General features: G+C 42.5%; 1 protein-coding gene across 10 annotated transcripts in view; it reads left to right on the top strand.

Annotated features, from left to right (window-relative positions):
- Positions 1-17,535, top strand: part of LOC143988215 (uncharacterized) — a 191,110-nt gene that overhangs the window by 93,137 nt on the left and 80,438 nt on the right. For all 10 annotated transcript variants that reach the window (XM_077487602.1, XM_077487607.1, XM_077487608.1 and 7 more), the window contains 7 exons: positions 1,617-1,853; positions 2,049-2,189; positions 3,607-3,785; positions 7,845-8,004; positions 9,532-9,633; positions 13,462-13,581; positions 16,356-16,475. In XM_077487602.1, coding sequence (XP_077343728.1) covers positions 1,617-1,853; positions 2,049-2,189; positions 3,607-3,785; positions 7,845-8,004; positions 9,532-9,633; positions 13,462-13,581; positions 16,356-16,475 — 1,059 coding nt within the window. The remainder of the gene's footprint in view (positions 1-1,616; positions 1,854-2,048; positions 2,190-3,606; positions 3,786-7,844; positions 8,005-9,531; positions 9,634-13,461; positions 13,582-16,355; positions 16,476-17,535) is intronic.

Raw genomic sequence — 17,535 nt, forward strand, 5'->3', positions numbered from 1 at the left:
AAGTTGGAAGCATGAAATTGTCCAAAATGTCTTGGTATGCTGACGCCTTAAGAGTTCCATTCACTGGAATTAAAGGGCCAACCCCAACCCCTTAAAAACAACCTCACACCATAATCCCTCCTCCCCCAAATGATTTGGACCAGTGCACAAAGCAAGGTCAATAAAGACATGGGTGAGAGAGTTTGGGGTGGGGGAACTCTACTGGCCTTCACAGAGTTCTGACCTCAACCCGATAGAACACCTTTCAGATGAATTAGAGCAGAGACTGCAAGCCAGGTCTTCTCATCCAGCATCAGTGCCTGACCTCACAAATGCACTTCTGGAAGAATGGTCAAACATTCCAATAGACACACTTTTGGACAGCCTTCCCAGAAGAGTTGAAGAACTGCAAAGAGAAGTTCATTAGCGTGTAAAGGCAGGCGCCCAAATACTTTTGGTAATATAGTGTATACTGTGTATATATATATATATATATATATATATATATACATACACACACATACATACACCCCTCACATTTTTGTAAATATACCCCTAAGTAAAAATGTCCACATTGGGCCAAAGGGTCAATATTTTGTGGTGCCACCATTATTTTTCGGCATGGAGTTCACCAGAGCTTCACAGGTTGCCACTGAAGTCCTCTTCCACTCTTCCTTTTCAATTGTTTTTATTAGTTTTCAATAGAAAAAATACATAGATTAATATGCTTTGACGTACAGAGTGCAATATGCGGTTCGATACATATACATTGTAACTTGACATACCTGCCTACTTCTGTGTTACTGCGAGGACTGCATATCCTATCTCTTCCACTCTTCCAATAAATTGTGCTAATTTGTATAGGATAGGAGGTGCTGCCCACATCCCTGAATCAAAGAAGCTAGTAAAAAAGTTTCCTCTGATGGGACTTTAGGGGGCAGGGGCTCCTCAAAAATCAAACTGTATTGAAAAAATATTACATTTTATTCGAAAAGTTAAAAAGCAAGTTGAAAAAACATGATAATAAAATCAAATTGGATGCAATTACAAAGGTGGATACATAGAGCATCACATACAAAAGACTGGGTAATCTATACAACAGAGAATACCCAAAGCATGTCAAGTTTATAACATTGATCCTCTTCTTCAGGGAAATGTGATTCTGGAATAAGCATTTAATTTCTATAATTGACAAAAAGAAATATAAAAATTCAGCCAGTATTGGGTATACAGTAAGAGAGAAATATTCAAACAGCAGTATAAATATACACTGGCCATGTGGTTTGAGTAAAAAATCCTTGGTAATGCATCCTAAAAAAAAAAAACATGGAATGCCATATGCTGCCATACACCATTCAGATGAGTCCAGAGGGTGGAGGTGCACGGTGAATCCAAATAAGACCACCCACAAAGGGCACTCTGCTTCAGCCCCAAAACGAGAACACACCACACCACTTTTGTGAGATACTGTATGTGTGTGTGTGTGTGTGTGTGTATATATATATGTATATATATATATATATATATATATATATATATATACAGTATACACTTAGAATTAGGCAAACCTGATTCTACCCTCTACCCTGAACCCTTGTAATTCTTAATATTCTGTTCTTTTTTTTCCCATCATATAGGGGAGGCCAAAGAGAATAACTTGTTTACAAATCCACAAGCATCTGGAAGAAGCGTATTTATTCCACTTTTCTTCAGTGATTTGATAGCTCAAAATTCAACACAGTATGGAGTGTTACAAGCTTTATGCAACAACAACACAGAATGTATCTTTGATGCTATGAGCACCAACAAAACAGACGTGGGCTTAGCAACATTAAGTGTATCTGTCACCTTACAGGCAGATAATAAAACATTAAGTAAGTATCTTTATTATAACAAGTATGTGATTTCATTACTTTTACATCACAGTATATATGGTTATTCCCCAAACTTGCTTGTGTATTTCATCAAAAGCAAGGAATATATTAACATTACGCCCAACTTTCCAGTAAGTCCTCAGTGTTTCCATTGTTGTGGTTTTCAGTAATGCATATTATATTTCTCTGTTTCAGATGCCGTACCTCCTTATATCATTGGCGATACAACCATTCTCACCTTCATGAGAACCAGTATTACAGTAAATTATACTTCCAATGGGACGGGTGTGACTTTTTCAGGCGATCCTAACACAACTGTGGACATCTCTTTGTCATGTGAGTAATTGCGCATATTTAACCACTTCAGCCCCGGAAGGTTTTACCCCCTTCCCGACTAGGCCATTTTTTGCGATTCGGGACTGTGTCGCTTTAATTGACAATTGTACGACATTGTACCCAAACAAATTAAATTTTCCTATTTTTTTTCCAACAAATAGAGCTTTCTTTTGATTGTGCTCTAAACAAAAAAAAGCGTCAATTTTGAAAAAAAAACAATATTTTTTACTTTCTGCTATAATACATATCCCCCAAAAAATATATAAAAGAACAAATGTACTCATCAGTTTAGACCAATTTATATTCTGCTACATCCAAATCGCAATAAGCGTACATTGATTGGTTTGTGCAAAAGTTATAAAATAAGGGTAAGATCTAAGTACATTTTACATTTTTTATTGTTTTTACTGGTAATGGTGAGGATCTGCGATTTTTAGTGGGACTGCGACATTGCAGCGGACAAATCTGACCCTAAGTGACACTTTTTGGGGACCAGTGACACCAATACAGTGATCAGTGCTATAAAAATGCACTGATCACTGTATAAATGGCACGGGCATGGAAGGGGTTAACACTAGGGGGCGATCGAGGGGTTAACTGTGTTCACTGGAAGGTGTTTCTAACTGTATGGGGATGGGCTGCCTGTTAAAAGAGAGAGATCACTGTTCCTGATCACTAGGAACAGCTGATCTCTCTCTCTCTCTCCTCCCCTGTCAGAATGGGAATCTGTTGGTTTACATTGACAGATCCCCGTTCTGGCTCTCTTTCACACGATTGCAGGTGATGCGCCCACAGTACCACATGCACAAACCGATGTATGGATACACCGAGCCAACATGCCACAGTATATATGCGGAAGGGGGTAGTTACATATATATCAGCTACTCTTCTTTTGAAAAGGCAAGTTAGTGAGTTAACAACAGAAGATTGTCCTTAACAAACATTTTATTCTTTGAACAAAAAGCCTATAAAAGATGAGAAGCATCATTTTACAAAATACATTTTTTATGTCACTACTATTTATCAAAACATGTTACATTGTGGGAAAGGTTGAATAAAGACAATAGTCCATCCAGTTCAACCTGTGTAGGTGTATGAAAGTCGATAATCATTTTCCATATCCCTGTAAGTTGTGTTCTTAAAGATGCACATCCAAGAGTCTTCCTGAGGACTAGTGACCAGGACTGGACTGAATACTCCAGATGTGGCCTAACCAGAGTTTTAGAAAGTGTCAGGATTATAGTTTTATCTCTTTAGTATATCCCCTTTTCTATGCATGCTAATATTCTGCTGCCTTTGCTAGCTGTAGCTTGACATTGCATGCTATTGCTCAGTCTGTCTTCTACTGGGCCCCCCAGATATTTCTCCATTCTTTTAGTATTATGCAAAGATTAATAATGTTACATGTTTTTAACAGCAACCGGATCTCTGACATGGAAACCGACAAGTACAGCAGGATTTACATTCAACCTTGTAGCCACTGACTCACAAAATCTGTCATCTGCCCTCCAACTCAGCTTTGTGGTCTGTAACTGTAATCTTCCATCTCAGTGTAATTACACCTTGGCAACGAAAATCAACAGTGGCTCTCTTGCTGTAAGTCATATTATTATCATATACATGGATAGTTCTAGTTTTGAAGGTTAAATAGCTTTCAAAAATACCAAAATGCTAAAAATGGGATGCAAAAGACCATTATATATCAGTTACTGACCCCTGTACAGTTTTTTTATGTTATATAATACCAAATATTGTCAGATTCATAAACTGAGTCTGTATATAATCTGTGCTTGAAAGTGTTTGACCACAGATCATTTAGCATTTGTCAATCCCATAATAATGTAAAGGTAAGGCATTTTGGGCTTTTGGTCTGACAAAAAGCTAGGCATCTAGATGACAACCCCAGTATTAAAAATTTCTGCAGCCACTACTCTTTCTGTTAAAAGTGATCTAAGCAGAATCACAATTAGAAGCAGCAGGAGGGGTTGCCCTCCCTCTTGCCACTTTCCATTGGTTCTCGGGCGTACCTGGTTCATTGGAAAGGCAGGGAACCAATCCGGTGGTGGTATCAGCTGGCCATAGAGATGAGAAGATTAAAGATGGCCTCTGCTCATATCTATGACCTAGGAGGCCTGGAGGAACATGATGTCACTTCTGGTTCAAGGCCAATGTAAACAAGGCAATTTTTTTTTCTTTAGGAAAGCATTAGATCAATGTTTTTGTTTGTTGATCTGATGCTTTCCATAGTAGAGGAGAGTTGTGGGGTCCTGCTTAATTGTTGTCAGAAGACATGCTTACATTTTTTGTTACAGCAATAAAAGTGATCAAAAAAATAAAAGTAAAGTGGCAGTTTAAAAATAATAAAGTGTAATAAAATAATTTATAAAACATTTTTTTTTTAAAGCACCTCCTGTGCCCCCATACTTGTAATCATACTTGTAAGCAGTGGTGAACACATAAATAGGTCATGCCCACACATGTAAACAGTGTTCGCACCACCCATGTAATGTATTGCTGCAAAATTTATAGTAATATTTCTAGCACTAGTACTCTAACTGTAACTCTAAACTGGTAACCTGTAAACATTTTTAAAGTGTCGCCTATGGAGATTTTTAAGTACCACAGTTTGGTGCCGTTCCACAAGCGCAGAGGCGGCTCTAGGCTTTGTGAGGCCTTAGGCGAAACTTACATATGAGGTCCCACTCACGCCCATAATGGAGAAAAAAATCCGAGCAATAAAAATGGCTGCAAAAAGATGCACAGATGTAGCTCACAGTTCAACACCACTTCCAGGGCACTCTCCTCACCCATCAGACATATGCAGCCAATACAACATCTGGGACCCAGATTGTGAGCGAGAGAGGGAGAGAGAGAAAGAGAGATAGAGGGGGGAGGGAGAGAGAGGGGGGAGGAAGAGAGAGAAAGTGCAGGGGGGTTGGGGGGCTGAGAGTGCAAGGGGGTGGGAGCAGGAGAGTGCAGGGGGTGGGGGGTGTGGAGAGTGCTGGTAGCTGGGGGGCAGGAGAGTGCAGGGGGGTTGGGGGACAGAGAGTGCTGGTAGGTGGGAGCAGGAGAGTGCAGGGGGTGGGGGGAAGAGAGTGCAGGGGGATGGGGGGGGCGGGGGCTGGGGTGTGGGGGGCAGAGAGTGCAGGGGGGTGGGGGGCGGAGAGTGCTGGTAGCTGGGGGCAGGGGGGCAGAGAGTGCTAGTAGGTGGGATCAGGAGAGTGCAGGGGGTGGGGGGGCGGAGAGTGCAGGGGGTGGGGGCAGAGAGTGCTGGTAGGTGGGGGCTGGGGGGCAGAGAGTGCAGGGGGGTGGGGGCGAAGTGTGCTGTAGCTGGGGGCAGGAGAGTGCAGGGGGTGGAGGGTGGAGAGTGCAGGGGGTGGGGGCAGGAGATTGCAGGGGGGTGGGGGTGGGGGGCGGAAAGTGCAGGGGGTGGGCTGCAGAGAGTGCAGGGGGGTAGGGGCCGGAGGGTGCTGGCAGAAGATTGCAGGGGGGTGGGGGTCGGAGAGTGCAAGGGGGTGGGGGCAGAAGATTGCAGGGGGGTGGGGGCCAGAGAGTGCTGAGGGATGGAAGCAGGAGAGTGCTGGGGGCAAGAGACAATTGGGAAAGGTGGAGAGCATAGGAGGGGTGGGGGCTGGAGAGGGGCAGCAGAAAGAATTGGAGTGGAGACCATGGGGTTCTGGTGAAATGGGGGCGGAGCCATGGAGGACAAGGAGGGGCTGGAGAGCAGGAGGGGCGGGGTCAGGGAGCACACGGAGATGCTGAAGAACAGGAGGGCAGAGCCAGGGAGCACAAGGCGGGGCTGTAGAGCAGGAGGGGCGAAGCCAGGGAGCACACAGAGATGCTGGAGAGCAGGAGGGGCGGGGCCAGGGAGCACAAAGAGGGGCTGGAGAGAAGGAGGGGCGGAGACAGGGAGCACACTGAGATGCTGGAAAGCAGGAGGGGCGGAGCCCAGGAGAACACGGTGGAGCTGGAGAGCAGGAGGGGCGGAGCCTGGGAGAACACAAAGGGGGTGGAGACAGCGGGATACAGAAAAGTTAGATAGGAGGAGCGATGGGGAGACTGCACATAGTGGAATTGATTTTACAAATACTCCTGAAGTCACTTAATGATCACTTCTCCTCCTCCTCTCCCTCCTGCAGACATTCAGCGGCTGCAGGAGGAAAATGGAAAGATCAATTCCATTATGTTCAGTCTCCCCACCACTCCTCCTATTCAGGCACACAGGGAGGCTGCACGGACATTCACCTCCTCTCACCTTCTCTCCAGTCAGCCAGGTAGCATAAGAGCTCTTTTCTCTTCACAATCATGGGGCAGCTCAGCTGGATAGCTTCAGCGACACCCCCCCCCCCACTGCTGAACCAAATAGGAGGCAGGTGCGGAGGAGAGGTCGGGGGAGCAGTGCAGACTGAAGGAGCAGCTCAGCTGCGGGTCCCATGGACATGCCGCCCGCATGCCTTGGAGCCGGGTGATGTCATCCAGCTGCTGCGCCACCTAGAGGCCTCTCCTGTCTCACTCCGAGCACTTGCTGCCATTGGACCGGGACGGTCTGAGATGAGATCTTGATATCAGCGTTTGATTACAGGCAAATTAGGCAGCCCGCGAGGCCCCTGTGTGTGCGGGGCCATAGGCGATCGCCTAATTTGCCTAATTAGAGAGCCGCCTCTGCACAAGCGTGCACAATTTTAAACACGTGACATGTTGGGGATCTATTTACTCGGTTTAACATCATCTTTCATATTTTACAAATTGGGTTATATATTGTGTTTTTTTTTGTTTTGTTTTTTAGAATTCACTCAAGTGTATTTTTTCCCAAAAGATTTTGTTTGAAAAAACGCTGTGCACATACTGTGTGAAATAAAAAATTGCAACGACCGCCATTTTATTCTCTAGGGCCTCTGCTAAAAAAAAAATATATATAATGTTCTAAGTAATTTTTTAAGCCCAATTGTTCTATCCAGTATCTGAAAAGCAATCCATTCACCAAAGATAAAAGTGAAAGTAAATGATGCCCCTATGAAGAAGAAAGTGAATACTTACTTACCTTTCCAGCAGCTAAAACTCTGAGAAAACTCTGCTTTTATAAAAACCAATACTTACAGTTATATTGATTTCCTGTTCATCTGCTGGGCTTAGTGTTCTATAGTGAGACAGATATTGGTGGGAAGAACCGAGGAGCTCAGCTGAGGACACTTGGACACTCTCAAAACCAAAAGTGTTCTTCAGGAGACTTTAGCTGGGCAATTTTCTACAGGGGAGTGGGCAATCGGAAAGGTAAGAATTCATCTTTTTCTTTATAGGGACAGCATTTAAATGTACCTTTAGTTAGCTAACGGGATGTCATTACAAGGTAAATTGATGTTTAAGAAAAAAAAAACTTAGAACAACAAAATAATAAGCAGAAAAAACAAAAACACTAAACAGACAGAGCAAACTGAAAACAGGAATAAGTTACAAAGATACCTTTGCAAAATACCTCTCCAGACACCTCTCTAATGTGCTTATATGGAAAATTAATTCCCACAGGATGTTTAACAGAAATACCAGTTTATTCATGTACTATATGTATATGTGAATGTACAAGAGCAAAATATAATTCATTGTAATGTTATTAGGCACTATTTGCTAACCTACTGAATATGTTCTTCTAATTAACAGATTGCTGGATGTATTTGCGCAAACAACTATACAGGAGAATTCTGCCAGATCCCACCTAATCCGTGTATTCAAGGCTGCTACCCCAATGTGACATGTGATAATACAACTGGCTGTGGACCATGTCCACCTGGCTTCTCTGGGGATGGGCTCCATTGTACAGGTACATCTTGTATATTTGTCTTCTTTCAGTATAGTATGCATATCGTCTACAGCTAGAATATTTTTTCTTTTTGTATATATTTTAAATATAGCTTACCTTAAATGTTTAGAAGTGTTTATCACACATAATTAGCAACAGTTAATGCCCGATAAACCTGCCTATCCAAACATTTGATAAGGTTTTCTAGCTTCATGAGTGCCAATCAAGCCCTCAATCTTCCAAACAGGCAATTCTCTAACAAGTTAACCATTTTGAAACAGTTTGTGATTGTAAAAATGACCAAGTAATCCAGTCAACATCTTTGCCATATAAATGAATAAACTGTTGGTGATAAACTTCCTTGTGATTTTTCTTGTGAGTTTCATACCAGCTTTGGATGTTAGAAAACTACCTGTTGGCATTTGCAGTCTTTACTCTCCACTGTAGGCGGCTCTTGACCGAAGTGGCAATTCAGAAGGGGAAGGAAGTCAAGAGAAACTTGATTCCTCTATGATTTCCTGTGGTGACCAGCGGGAGCAGCTGTCTGATTGGATGCTGGTGCCCCTTGTGACCTCAGCAGCCATCGTGGTCAAGGCAGTGTCTATTAAAATACTGGCTTATAGGTTTGGGGCACAGTTTGAGGGTGGTTGGTGTAGGGACAGGTTCTCTGTCTTTCAAGCAGAGTGTTCAGCAGTACGGAAATGTTCCAAAGGAGTAGGCACAGTGCAGGGACTATGATCTTCCTCAGTTTTAGGAATCCTCTCAGCTTTCCGCTCCTTGTTGCAGAAACTGTCAACATCACTTTAAGCTAACGCCTCGCTGTTACAGTTGTGAAAGTTGATCCGGTCGGTTATGCCTATCCGCCAGGCCTAATTGTACACTGTTTGGACTATTCTTACACCTTTCTCATTCACTATGCTCTATGCTCTATGTGATCTCTGCTCGCTAACACACCAGGCTGAACCCCGCTTTGATACCTGCAATGACCAACAAATAATATTTAAGGGTCTGAAGAGAAAGGTGCATACTATTAAATATAGGCCTCTTCATGAAGGTATTTTGAACATTAGAGTGAAAGGTTCTATTAATGTAAAACTATAGGAAAAACTTTTATTTTTATTTTTGGTAGAGCAAGGGAGGGTGTCAGATTTTTTTTTTTTGCGATTTGTGTCCCATTGCAGAGATTTCCCTTCACGTACTGTCCCATAGCCAAACAGGAAGTGAGAGGAAATCCCTGAAAATGAAAGGAATTCTTAGGGGACCCCTAGGTCAACAGAACTAGTGTCCCTATTGGAAGATTTCCCATCTATTCATTTTCTGGGGGCAATCCAAAATTTGCGATTATCTTTTACTTTCACTTTTAATGATAAAGGTAAACAGGACATGATGAGAGGGTGAAACTCTTTAATGGGCGCACAGACAGCATAGTAGGTGTTCTACCCCTGTGCAATCCATCCAAAACGAAAAAAAAAAGGTTTTGGCTTTAGTTATACTTTAAGTTGTTGTAATACAGCATCGCAAATACTATTTTTTTATTTTTTTTTATAGATATTGATGAATGTTCCACTAATACTAATAAATGTGATCAATATGCTAATTGTACCAATACCATTGGAAATTATACCTGCACATGCAGAGAAGGATTTATTGGTGAGTATCAATTCCTTTAAATAAATGTGATACCAATGTACTGGCTCTAATGGCAACAGCAGTTATCTAGGGGAATTACTCTTAATGATCTCATTTAGACCTAAAATGTCAGTGGGTTTGTAATATATATTTTCTTTCTAAATACTTAGATTTGTACTCATATAGTTCACCTGAGCTCCTTTAACCACTTGAGGTCTGCGCTATAACCGAATGACAGACACAGCGCAGACCTGGATTTCTGGGAGGCCGTCCTCCCCTTTGCGCGCACTCCGCACCCCCTGCAGGGCGCACGCGGCGCACGCTGTGATCAGAGTCACCGAGACTCAGGTGATCACCCATCCAAGTAAGGGGCCGATCCCAGTCCCTTACCACGTGATCAGCAGTCAGCCAATGATAGGTGATCATGTGTGTAAAAAAAAGCTCGGTAATCGCCTTTTTTTCTCCTCTCTCTGACAGCATGAGGAGAAAAAAAAAGCTGATCACCGGCTTATGCTCAAGGGACATCGGTCCCAAAGAGGAAGGAGGCACATCTGCCTCCTCCTCTGTGCCTGCAAGTGCCACCTGCCATTGCCCACAGTGCCCACCACTGCCACCTATCAATGCCCATGAGTGCCACCTATCAATGCCCACAAGTGCCACCTATCAATGCCCACCAGTGGTGCCAACTAGTGCCTTATCAGTGCCACCTAGCAGTGCTGCCTTTCAGTTTAACATATCAGTGCCCTTCACTGCCACCCATCAGTGCCCATCACTGCCACCCATCAGTGCCCATCACTGCCAGCTTTCAGTGCCACCTATAAGTGCCACCTATTAGTGCCACTTCTCAGTGCCCACCAATACCACCTATCAATGCCCTTCAGTTCCACTCATCAGTGCCGCCTATCAGTGCCCACCAGTGCTACCCTATCAGTGCCCATCAGTGCCGCCCATTGGTGCCCATCAGTGCTCATCAGTGCAGCCTGATCAGCGTACATCAATGAAGGAGAAAAATTACCTGTTTGCAAAATTTTATAACAAAATATAAAAAAATATAAAAAATAAATTAAATTTCTTTGTATTTCATTTTCTTTTTACAAAAAATAAAAACTGCATAGGTGATCAAATACCACCAAAAGAAGACTCTATTTGTGGGGAAAAATATTATAAAAATTGCATTTGGGTACAGTGTTGTATGGTTGCGCAATTGTCATTCAAAGTGCGTCAGTGCTGAAAACTGAAAATTGGCCTGGACAGGAGGGGGGTTTAAGTGCCCAGTAAACAAGTGGTTAACGGTGTCTCAGTTCCCCTTTGTATTGCTAACAGCAACCTGCCAGTGCTTGCTTCTGTTTCCTGCTTTACATTTTCCTAAATTTGAACTATTTGTAAAATACCTAAAATACCTAAAGTACTGTATGGTAGACACCATAAAGTTTCTGCTACTATTTGTTGGCCACCTGGTTCTCCAATCCCTATATAAGGATAATTGTTTGTGAAAGGTAATTTTTGGCAAGATCAAGGTCTCCTCCACGCTACACCTGTATAGCATAATTATTTTAGGAGTCAGCAACCTTTTCCACATTACGTGTCAACTTACAAGCATTGGGCAACTCCTGTGTCATTACACAATAGCATGCCCTATACCTCTGATCAGTCCCAATTTCTACTCTTTCAGACCTCAGATCAACATCAATTCCTGCACCATCAGGCCTCAGATAAGCCCTTACCCCTGAACCATCAAACCTCAAATCAGCCCCAATTCCTCCACCTTCAGACCTAAATATGCACTAATTCAAAAAAACAATCAAAATAACATCTGTGCTCAGGTATAAAAAGGATAGAAATAGTGGACAATTAATAATGTCCAAAAAGGGAGTATCACTAACAACAAAGCAAGTGAATATGGAATGGGATCCACAGCCTTGCAGCACCCTCCAGTGTTGGGAATTACTTGGTGAATACTAAAACAAACATGGACACCCCATCGTAGTGCAAATTCCTCAATATAACTTTATTGCATAAAAGTAATTCACTCACAGATAAATTGCTTGCATATTATAGAAACAAATGTGTTTCTGAACACCAGGCATGACTGTATGACAATCCTAACCTAAATTGCAAACCTGGGCACAGCCTCAAAGTTATTTCATGGGTTATGCATTTCAGGGGTGCATGATCTTCAGCAAATCCAATATAAGATGACATGATTTAATAACATCATTTAGTAATATCTAATTTAAAACTGTTAATCTATAAAATTACATTGGTGTCCTGAATTGGTATGACCAGACTGTGTGGATTGCACAGAGAGAACCAAAACGCATGTAAGGAATAATTACGTTTATTTAAGGATAAGTGATAACAATATATAAATACCTCCATTATAAACAGTGAACAACCAACCAACAGTGACTCACAAACAATAACTATATACAATATAAGGGAAGTACCATGATCTTAAATGTAGCGGAGCCAGGGTAATTCACAGGAGATCAACAAAGGCAGTTCCAGAAGCACAAACGTAAGGCAGGCCGGGGTCATACACAGGGAATCAGCAGATGGGGGAAGGTGAAAAGGGATCAGGCTACAGGGCAGGAATGCAAGGTAACAGGAGGGACAGGATCAGGATAAGATGCACAGGGTAACAGGATTGGGTACACAGGTTACAGGTTGCATAATCAAGTTCACAGGTCGCAGGTATGGATCAGGGCACAAGGAAGATACCAGGGCGATGAGAGCAATCATTAGCCGGGTATTTATATTAATGACTGTAATTAGCCTCAAGTGACACCTGAACACAGGAGGTGCTGTCTGCTCCAGTTCCCGGGAAACACCCACTGGTGGACACTGGTATTACAGCCAAAGGATCCAACAGTGCCACCAACAGGAGAATCCCTCCACTACAGATCCAAAGTGTTGGAAGACACCTGCTGATGGACACTGGCACTGCAATCTGAGACTCAAAGACTGACAGTGCCACCAACGGGCAAACCCTTTCCTGATATCATGAGTCATTTATACCCAAACTCCTAGATATACAGGCATTTTTGTGCAATATGGATGGTTATATTTATTTATTATAATTTGCTTTAAGTAGCGAGGGGTTACAAGCTTTCACTCAGTCTTCAGAAATTCTGACTGTGTTTTGCCTAATATGTTAATTTCTTGTGATTGCCAGCTTCATCTAATGGAAAATATTTGGTATTTTGCCTGAACTACCTCAGTCAGGAAAAATACTGCATTATGGCCACTAGGGGTTGCATATGGAATTATTGCATTAAGTAAGATATGGTCAGAGTGCATGACAACTGGGCGAATGCTTGTGTCATTTATCCAGCCCCCCTGTTTTACTTACCTGAGCCCCTTCACCTACTTCGCTCACCCCTGATGTCCTCTTCGCCACTCAGCCTGGCTGTTGATTGGTTAGAGTGGATGGATTGAAAGCAGTGCAGCCATTAGCAATCACATCCAATGACGCAGTGCACCGGAGCTGAGCGATACAGTATCATGGAAGCATGCCCGCAAGAACTAACCACCATACGAGAGAGCTTGCATGAAAGTGGTTAGTTCTTATGGGGAGGAGCTGAGACAGCCGTCGAGGGACCCCAGAAGACCAGGTTCAGGGCCACTCTGTGCAAAACGAGCTGCACAGTGGAGGTAAGTATAACATGTTTGTTATTTAAAAAAAAAAAAAATAATAATAATTGTCTTTGCAACTCCTTTACAAAGTATACATTTTGCTTCACACAGTACATAAATTGTAACATTAATGATGTGTGTGTAATCCCCCCCCCCCCCCCCCCAAAAAAACAACTGTATTTGTTTTAATTGGAAATGTTTTTGTCTGACAAGGCGATGGATTCACATGCAATGATATTAATGAGTGCCAGAGCAACAATTCCTGTTCACCAAATGCCACCTGTGCTAACACACTTGGCAGTTACAGCTGCTCCTGCAAAGATGGATTCACAGGTAACTTACATAATTCAGGTCTTATGTTGGTATGAATCACTAGTGTAAGAAAAGAATGTAAAGTACGAATTTTTAATGACCAAATGTATTATATACTGATTTATCTTTTTACATGAAACTGTATCCACTGTTCACAAATTCTACTGAAAGACTTAGTGTTTGATCCAAAAGGTTAAAATCAGGTAAAGGAAAAGCTGGAAGTAGGAAACGTATGTTTTTAAATTGGCTCTTAATATAATTCTCTTAGGATGTCCTCACACCGGGACTGGCATAGGTGAACCATTCCCGAGTTCACTTGTCTCCCCCACTTGTCTAACCTCACACTAGACAAGTTGTCCTGGACACACTTACATCATCACTCCTGCTAACCAGACCAGTGATCCATGCTTCTGTATATAGTTTTTATGGAGAGGAATTTGGTCTGGCATGGTTTGCACTTACACTGCAGCAAACAGTTCCAGACCACAAATGAACTGTGCCTGGGACCACCTCTTACTGTAGTAGTCCTGGGCATGGCACACTTAACCGATCCTGGTTGCATGCTCGTCATCAGAGTCAAGTTGCTCACAATAAACCTATATTTAACTACCGTTAGTTACCTTCTATCGCTCCTAGCATGCCTTAAACCACTCCCCTCTAGATACCATAATTTGATAGGCATCATTACATAATGACACCATTTAGTAATTTCCGATATAAAACTGTCAAATCTAAAAAAATAACATTGGTAAACCAATCGTGTGTCATATGCACCCAAACACTTAGACATATACTGAAATACCTCAATCAGGAAAATACTGCAGTATGGCCACCAGAGGTTGCATAGGAAATTACTGCATTAAAGCGGACCATCAGTGATTTTTTTTTCAACTTTCCATCCATTAAGTCCTCTGCCCTTGTTTTAACTTTGGATAGTCCCTTTTTTTCACCCAGTAAATACCTTATACAGTCCACTACTTCTGTCTTGTCTGGTAAAAAGACTAGGCTTATGACATGCACAGCTCTTTCTCTCTCTCTCTCTCTCTCTCCCTCTCTATTGTGAGAGTTTGCCAGGAAGGGAGGGGGAATAAGTCATAAGAGGGTCAATGAGAGCTGCAGGGCTGCAGAGCTGGAGGTGTGCCTCTGTGTGTCTGTGTAAATCCAGGAAGTGAACAGGCAGCAGCTCCAGCTAAAATTGATGCAGCCAGATTTAGTGGAGGGAGATTTCTGCAACATATTTGGCAAGTACAGAATCGCGGCATATATAAAATAATATGCAAAGTGATTGGAGGGAAGCTTCAGAATGGCAAAGATGTTTTTATTACAAATTATGAGAGCAGCCTGCAGTTCCTCTTTAAACAAGATATGGACAGAATGCACGACAACTGGGCAAATGTTTGTGTCATTTATCCAGTGATGTTGTTTTTTTTTATTATAAATTGACCCCATGAAGATTTTTGACATTGTTCCTGTGCATTTCCATTTCTCTTCACAATTATGTAAATGCTACTTTCATTTCAGTGATGTCACCTGGTGCGGTAGAACATGGTGTCTTTTCAGCTATAACAATCCCCAGCATTACTGCCAGTTTCAGCAATAATAACTGCCAGCATTGGTGTCAGTTTCCGCAGAAATAACCACCAGCATTGGTGCCAGTTTCTGCAATGATCCCCCGCATTGGTGTCAGTTTCCACAATAATAATTGCCAGCATTGGTGTCAGTTTCTACAATGATCCCCAGCATAGGTGGCCAATAGCATTATGATATTTTAAAACTCTGCAGCATCAAGGAGCTAAATAACACTGACATTGGCCACTAATTCAGCTCAAGGGGTTAATTAACACTGCTATTGATCACTAATGCAGTGGTGGCAGTGTTTATTAACCCTCTTGTGCTGTATTAGTGGTCAGTGTCAGTGTTAAATAGCCCCTTGTATTGCAGCATGAATGGGTTAATTAACAGTGCCTCTGGCCACTACTGCATTAGAGATCAGTGGTAGTGTTTATTAATGTCTTGTGCTGAATTAGTGGCCAATGTCAGTACATTAACCCCTTCATGCTGCATATTACTGGCTAATGGCAGTGTTAGTTAATTAACCCCCAATCACAAAACCCACCAGAGTTCCCAAGACATTAACCAGTCCAGTGCACTGGAAAAGAGTCACTGCAACGTTACACTGTTAAGTAACATATGTTCTCCTCTGTCTGTCATTTACTTACTTAATCTGACCAACATGCACGCTCCCTCGCGGTGCCTCTCTCACTTCCTGTCCCGGCATCTGAATGACATCATGCCAGAGGCGGGGACTAGAAATGATCTGTTGGGGCAGTTTATTCCTCCTGACAGAGAAGTGTAATGGATGCCTACTAGTGCTGAGTGTAGGAGCGCAGGGATTGTTCCAGCACTCGGCACCCCGCTGCAGCTCTACAAGGGCACTATGCAGGGTCAGAAGGTCTGACTTCAGCAGTAATCTGTGGCTGTGTACCAATGTTCATCTGCCATGGGGCACAGTTTATCTGGCACTGCCCACACTCATCTCTTCACACTCCCACATGCAAAAACACAAACAGAGGCATTTTGTCACTAACCTTTTTATACAGTAGATGTGCACTGCAAAGGTGTAATTGAGCAATGTTTTATCAAGGAGACAAAGTATATGTTTTCCTTCACACAGGTACATAAAGTATAACATTACTGGTGAGTGTGTAATTCCGCAAAACCACCCCAGGGCAAAAAAAAACTTTTACCAAATAAACTGTATTTGTTTTTAATTGTAAATGTTTTTGTCTTACAAGGCAATGGATCCACATGCATTGATATTGATGAGTGCCAGGGCAACAATTCCTGTTCAGCAAATGCCAACTGTACTAACACCCTTGGCAGTTACAGCTGCTCCTGCAAAGCTGGATTCACAGGTAACTTAGATAAATCAGGTCTTATGTTGGTGTGAGTGACCAGTGTTCAGAAAACAATATCAATTATGAATGTTTCATTATGGATTCATCTTGCTTGTATTATATACTTATTTATTGTTTTACATCAAATGTTATCCACTGTAAAAAATATTCTACATAAAGACTCTTAGTTTGATTCAAAAGGTTAAAGTCAGGTAGATGGGAAGCTGGAAAAGCTGGAAGTAGGAAAATTATGTTTTTAAATTGCCTCTTAAATTCTCTTAGGATGCGCTCACACCGGGAATGGTTTAGGTGAACCATACCAAGTTCACTTGTTCCCCGTCCCTACTCCTCCACTTGTCTACACTCACACTAGACAAGTTGTCCTGGACACACTTATATCATCACTCCTGCTATCCAGACCAGTGATCCATGCTTCTGTATACAGATTTTATGAAGAGTTATGTGGTCTGGCATGGGTTCTACATACACTGTAGCAAACAGTTACAGACCACAAATGAACCGTGCTTGGAACCCCCTCCTCCAAGTAGTCCTGGACACGGTACACTTAACCGATCTTGGGTGCATGCTCTTCATCAGAGCTAGTTTGCTCACTATAAATCTATCTTCAACTGCCGTTAGTTACATTCTATGTGTCCTAGCATGCATGAAAGTGGTTGTAAACTCACTTAGTAAAAAGCATGCAATTCCCTGGCTTTCATAATACCAAGTGTCCTGTACATGTGCCTTATATAAAAAAAGCCATTCTGTACCTTATTTATTAGTACTGCTCGGCGCTCACTTGACCAGCCGGCTCGCCTCTCTCCCGATTCTGACAGGTACAGCGGAAGGGGCAGAGATTCCCCCGCTGATGTTTGTTGGGAGTAGGAGATGAGAGAGCCAACCGGTCAAATGAGCGCTGCTATTAAATCAGGTATAGGACGGCTTTTTTTAAATAAGGTGAATATACAGAACACTTAGTATCAGGAAATTTAGGGGATTGCATGATTTTTACTAAGTTATTACAGCAGCGGGGGGGTGGGGGGGGTGCGGGTGAGAGGGGTGGCAGGCTCTGACACAG

Source organism: Lithobates pipiens, unplaced genomic scaffold (genome assembly GCF_037356315.1).
Source record: "Lithobates pipiens isolate NorthernLeopardFrog02 unplaced genomic scaffold, aLitPip1_a1.2 Scaffold_18, whole genome shotgun sequence".
Lineage (NCBI taxonomy): Eukaryota > Metazoa > Chordata > Amphibia > Anura > Ranidae > Lithobates > Lithobates pipiens.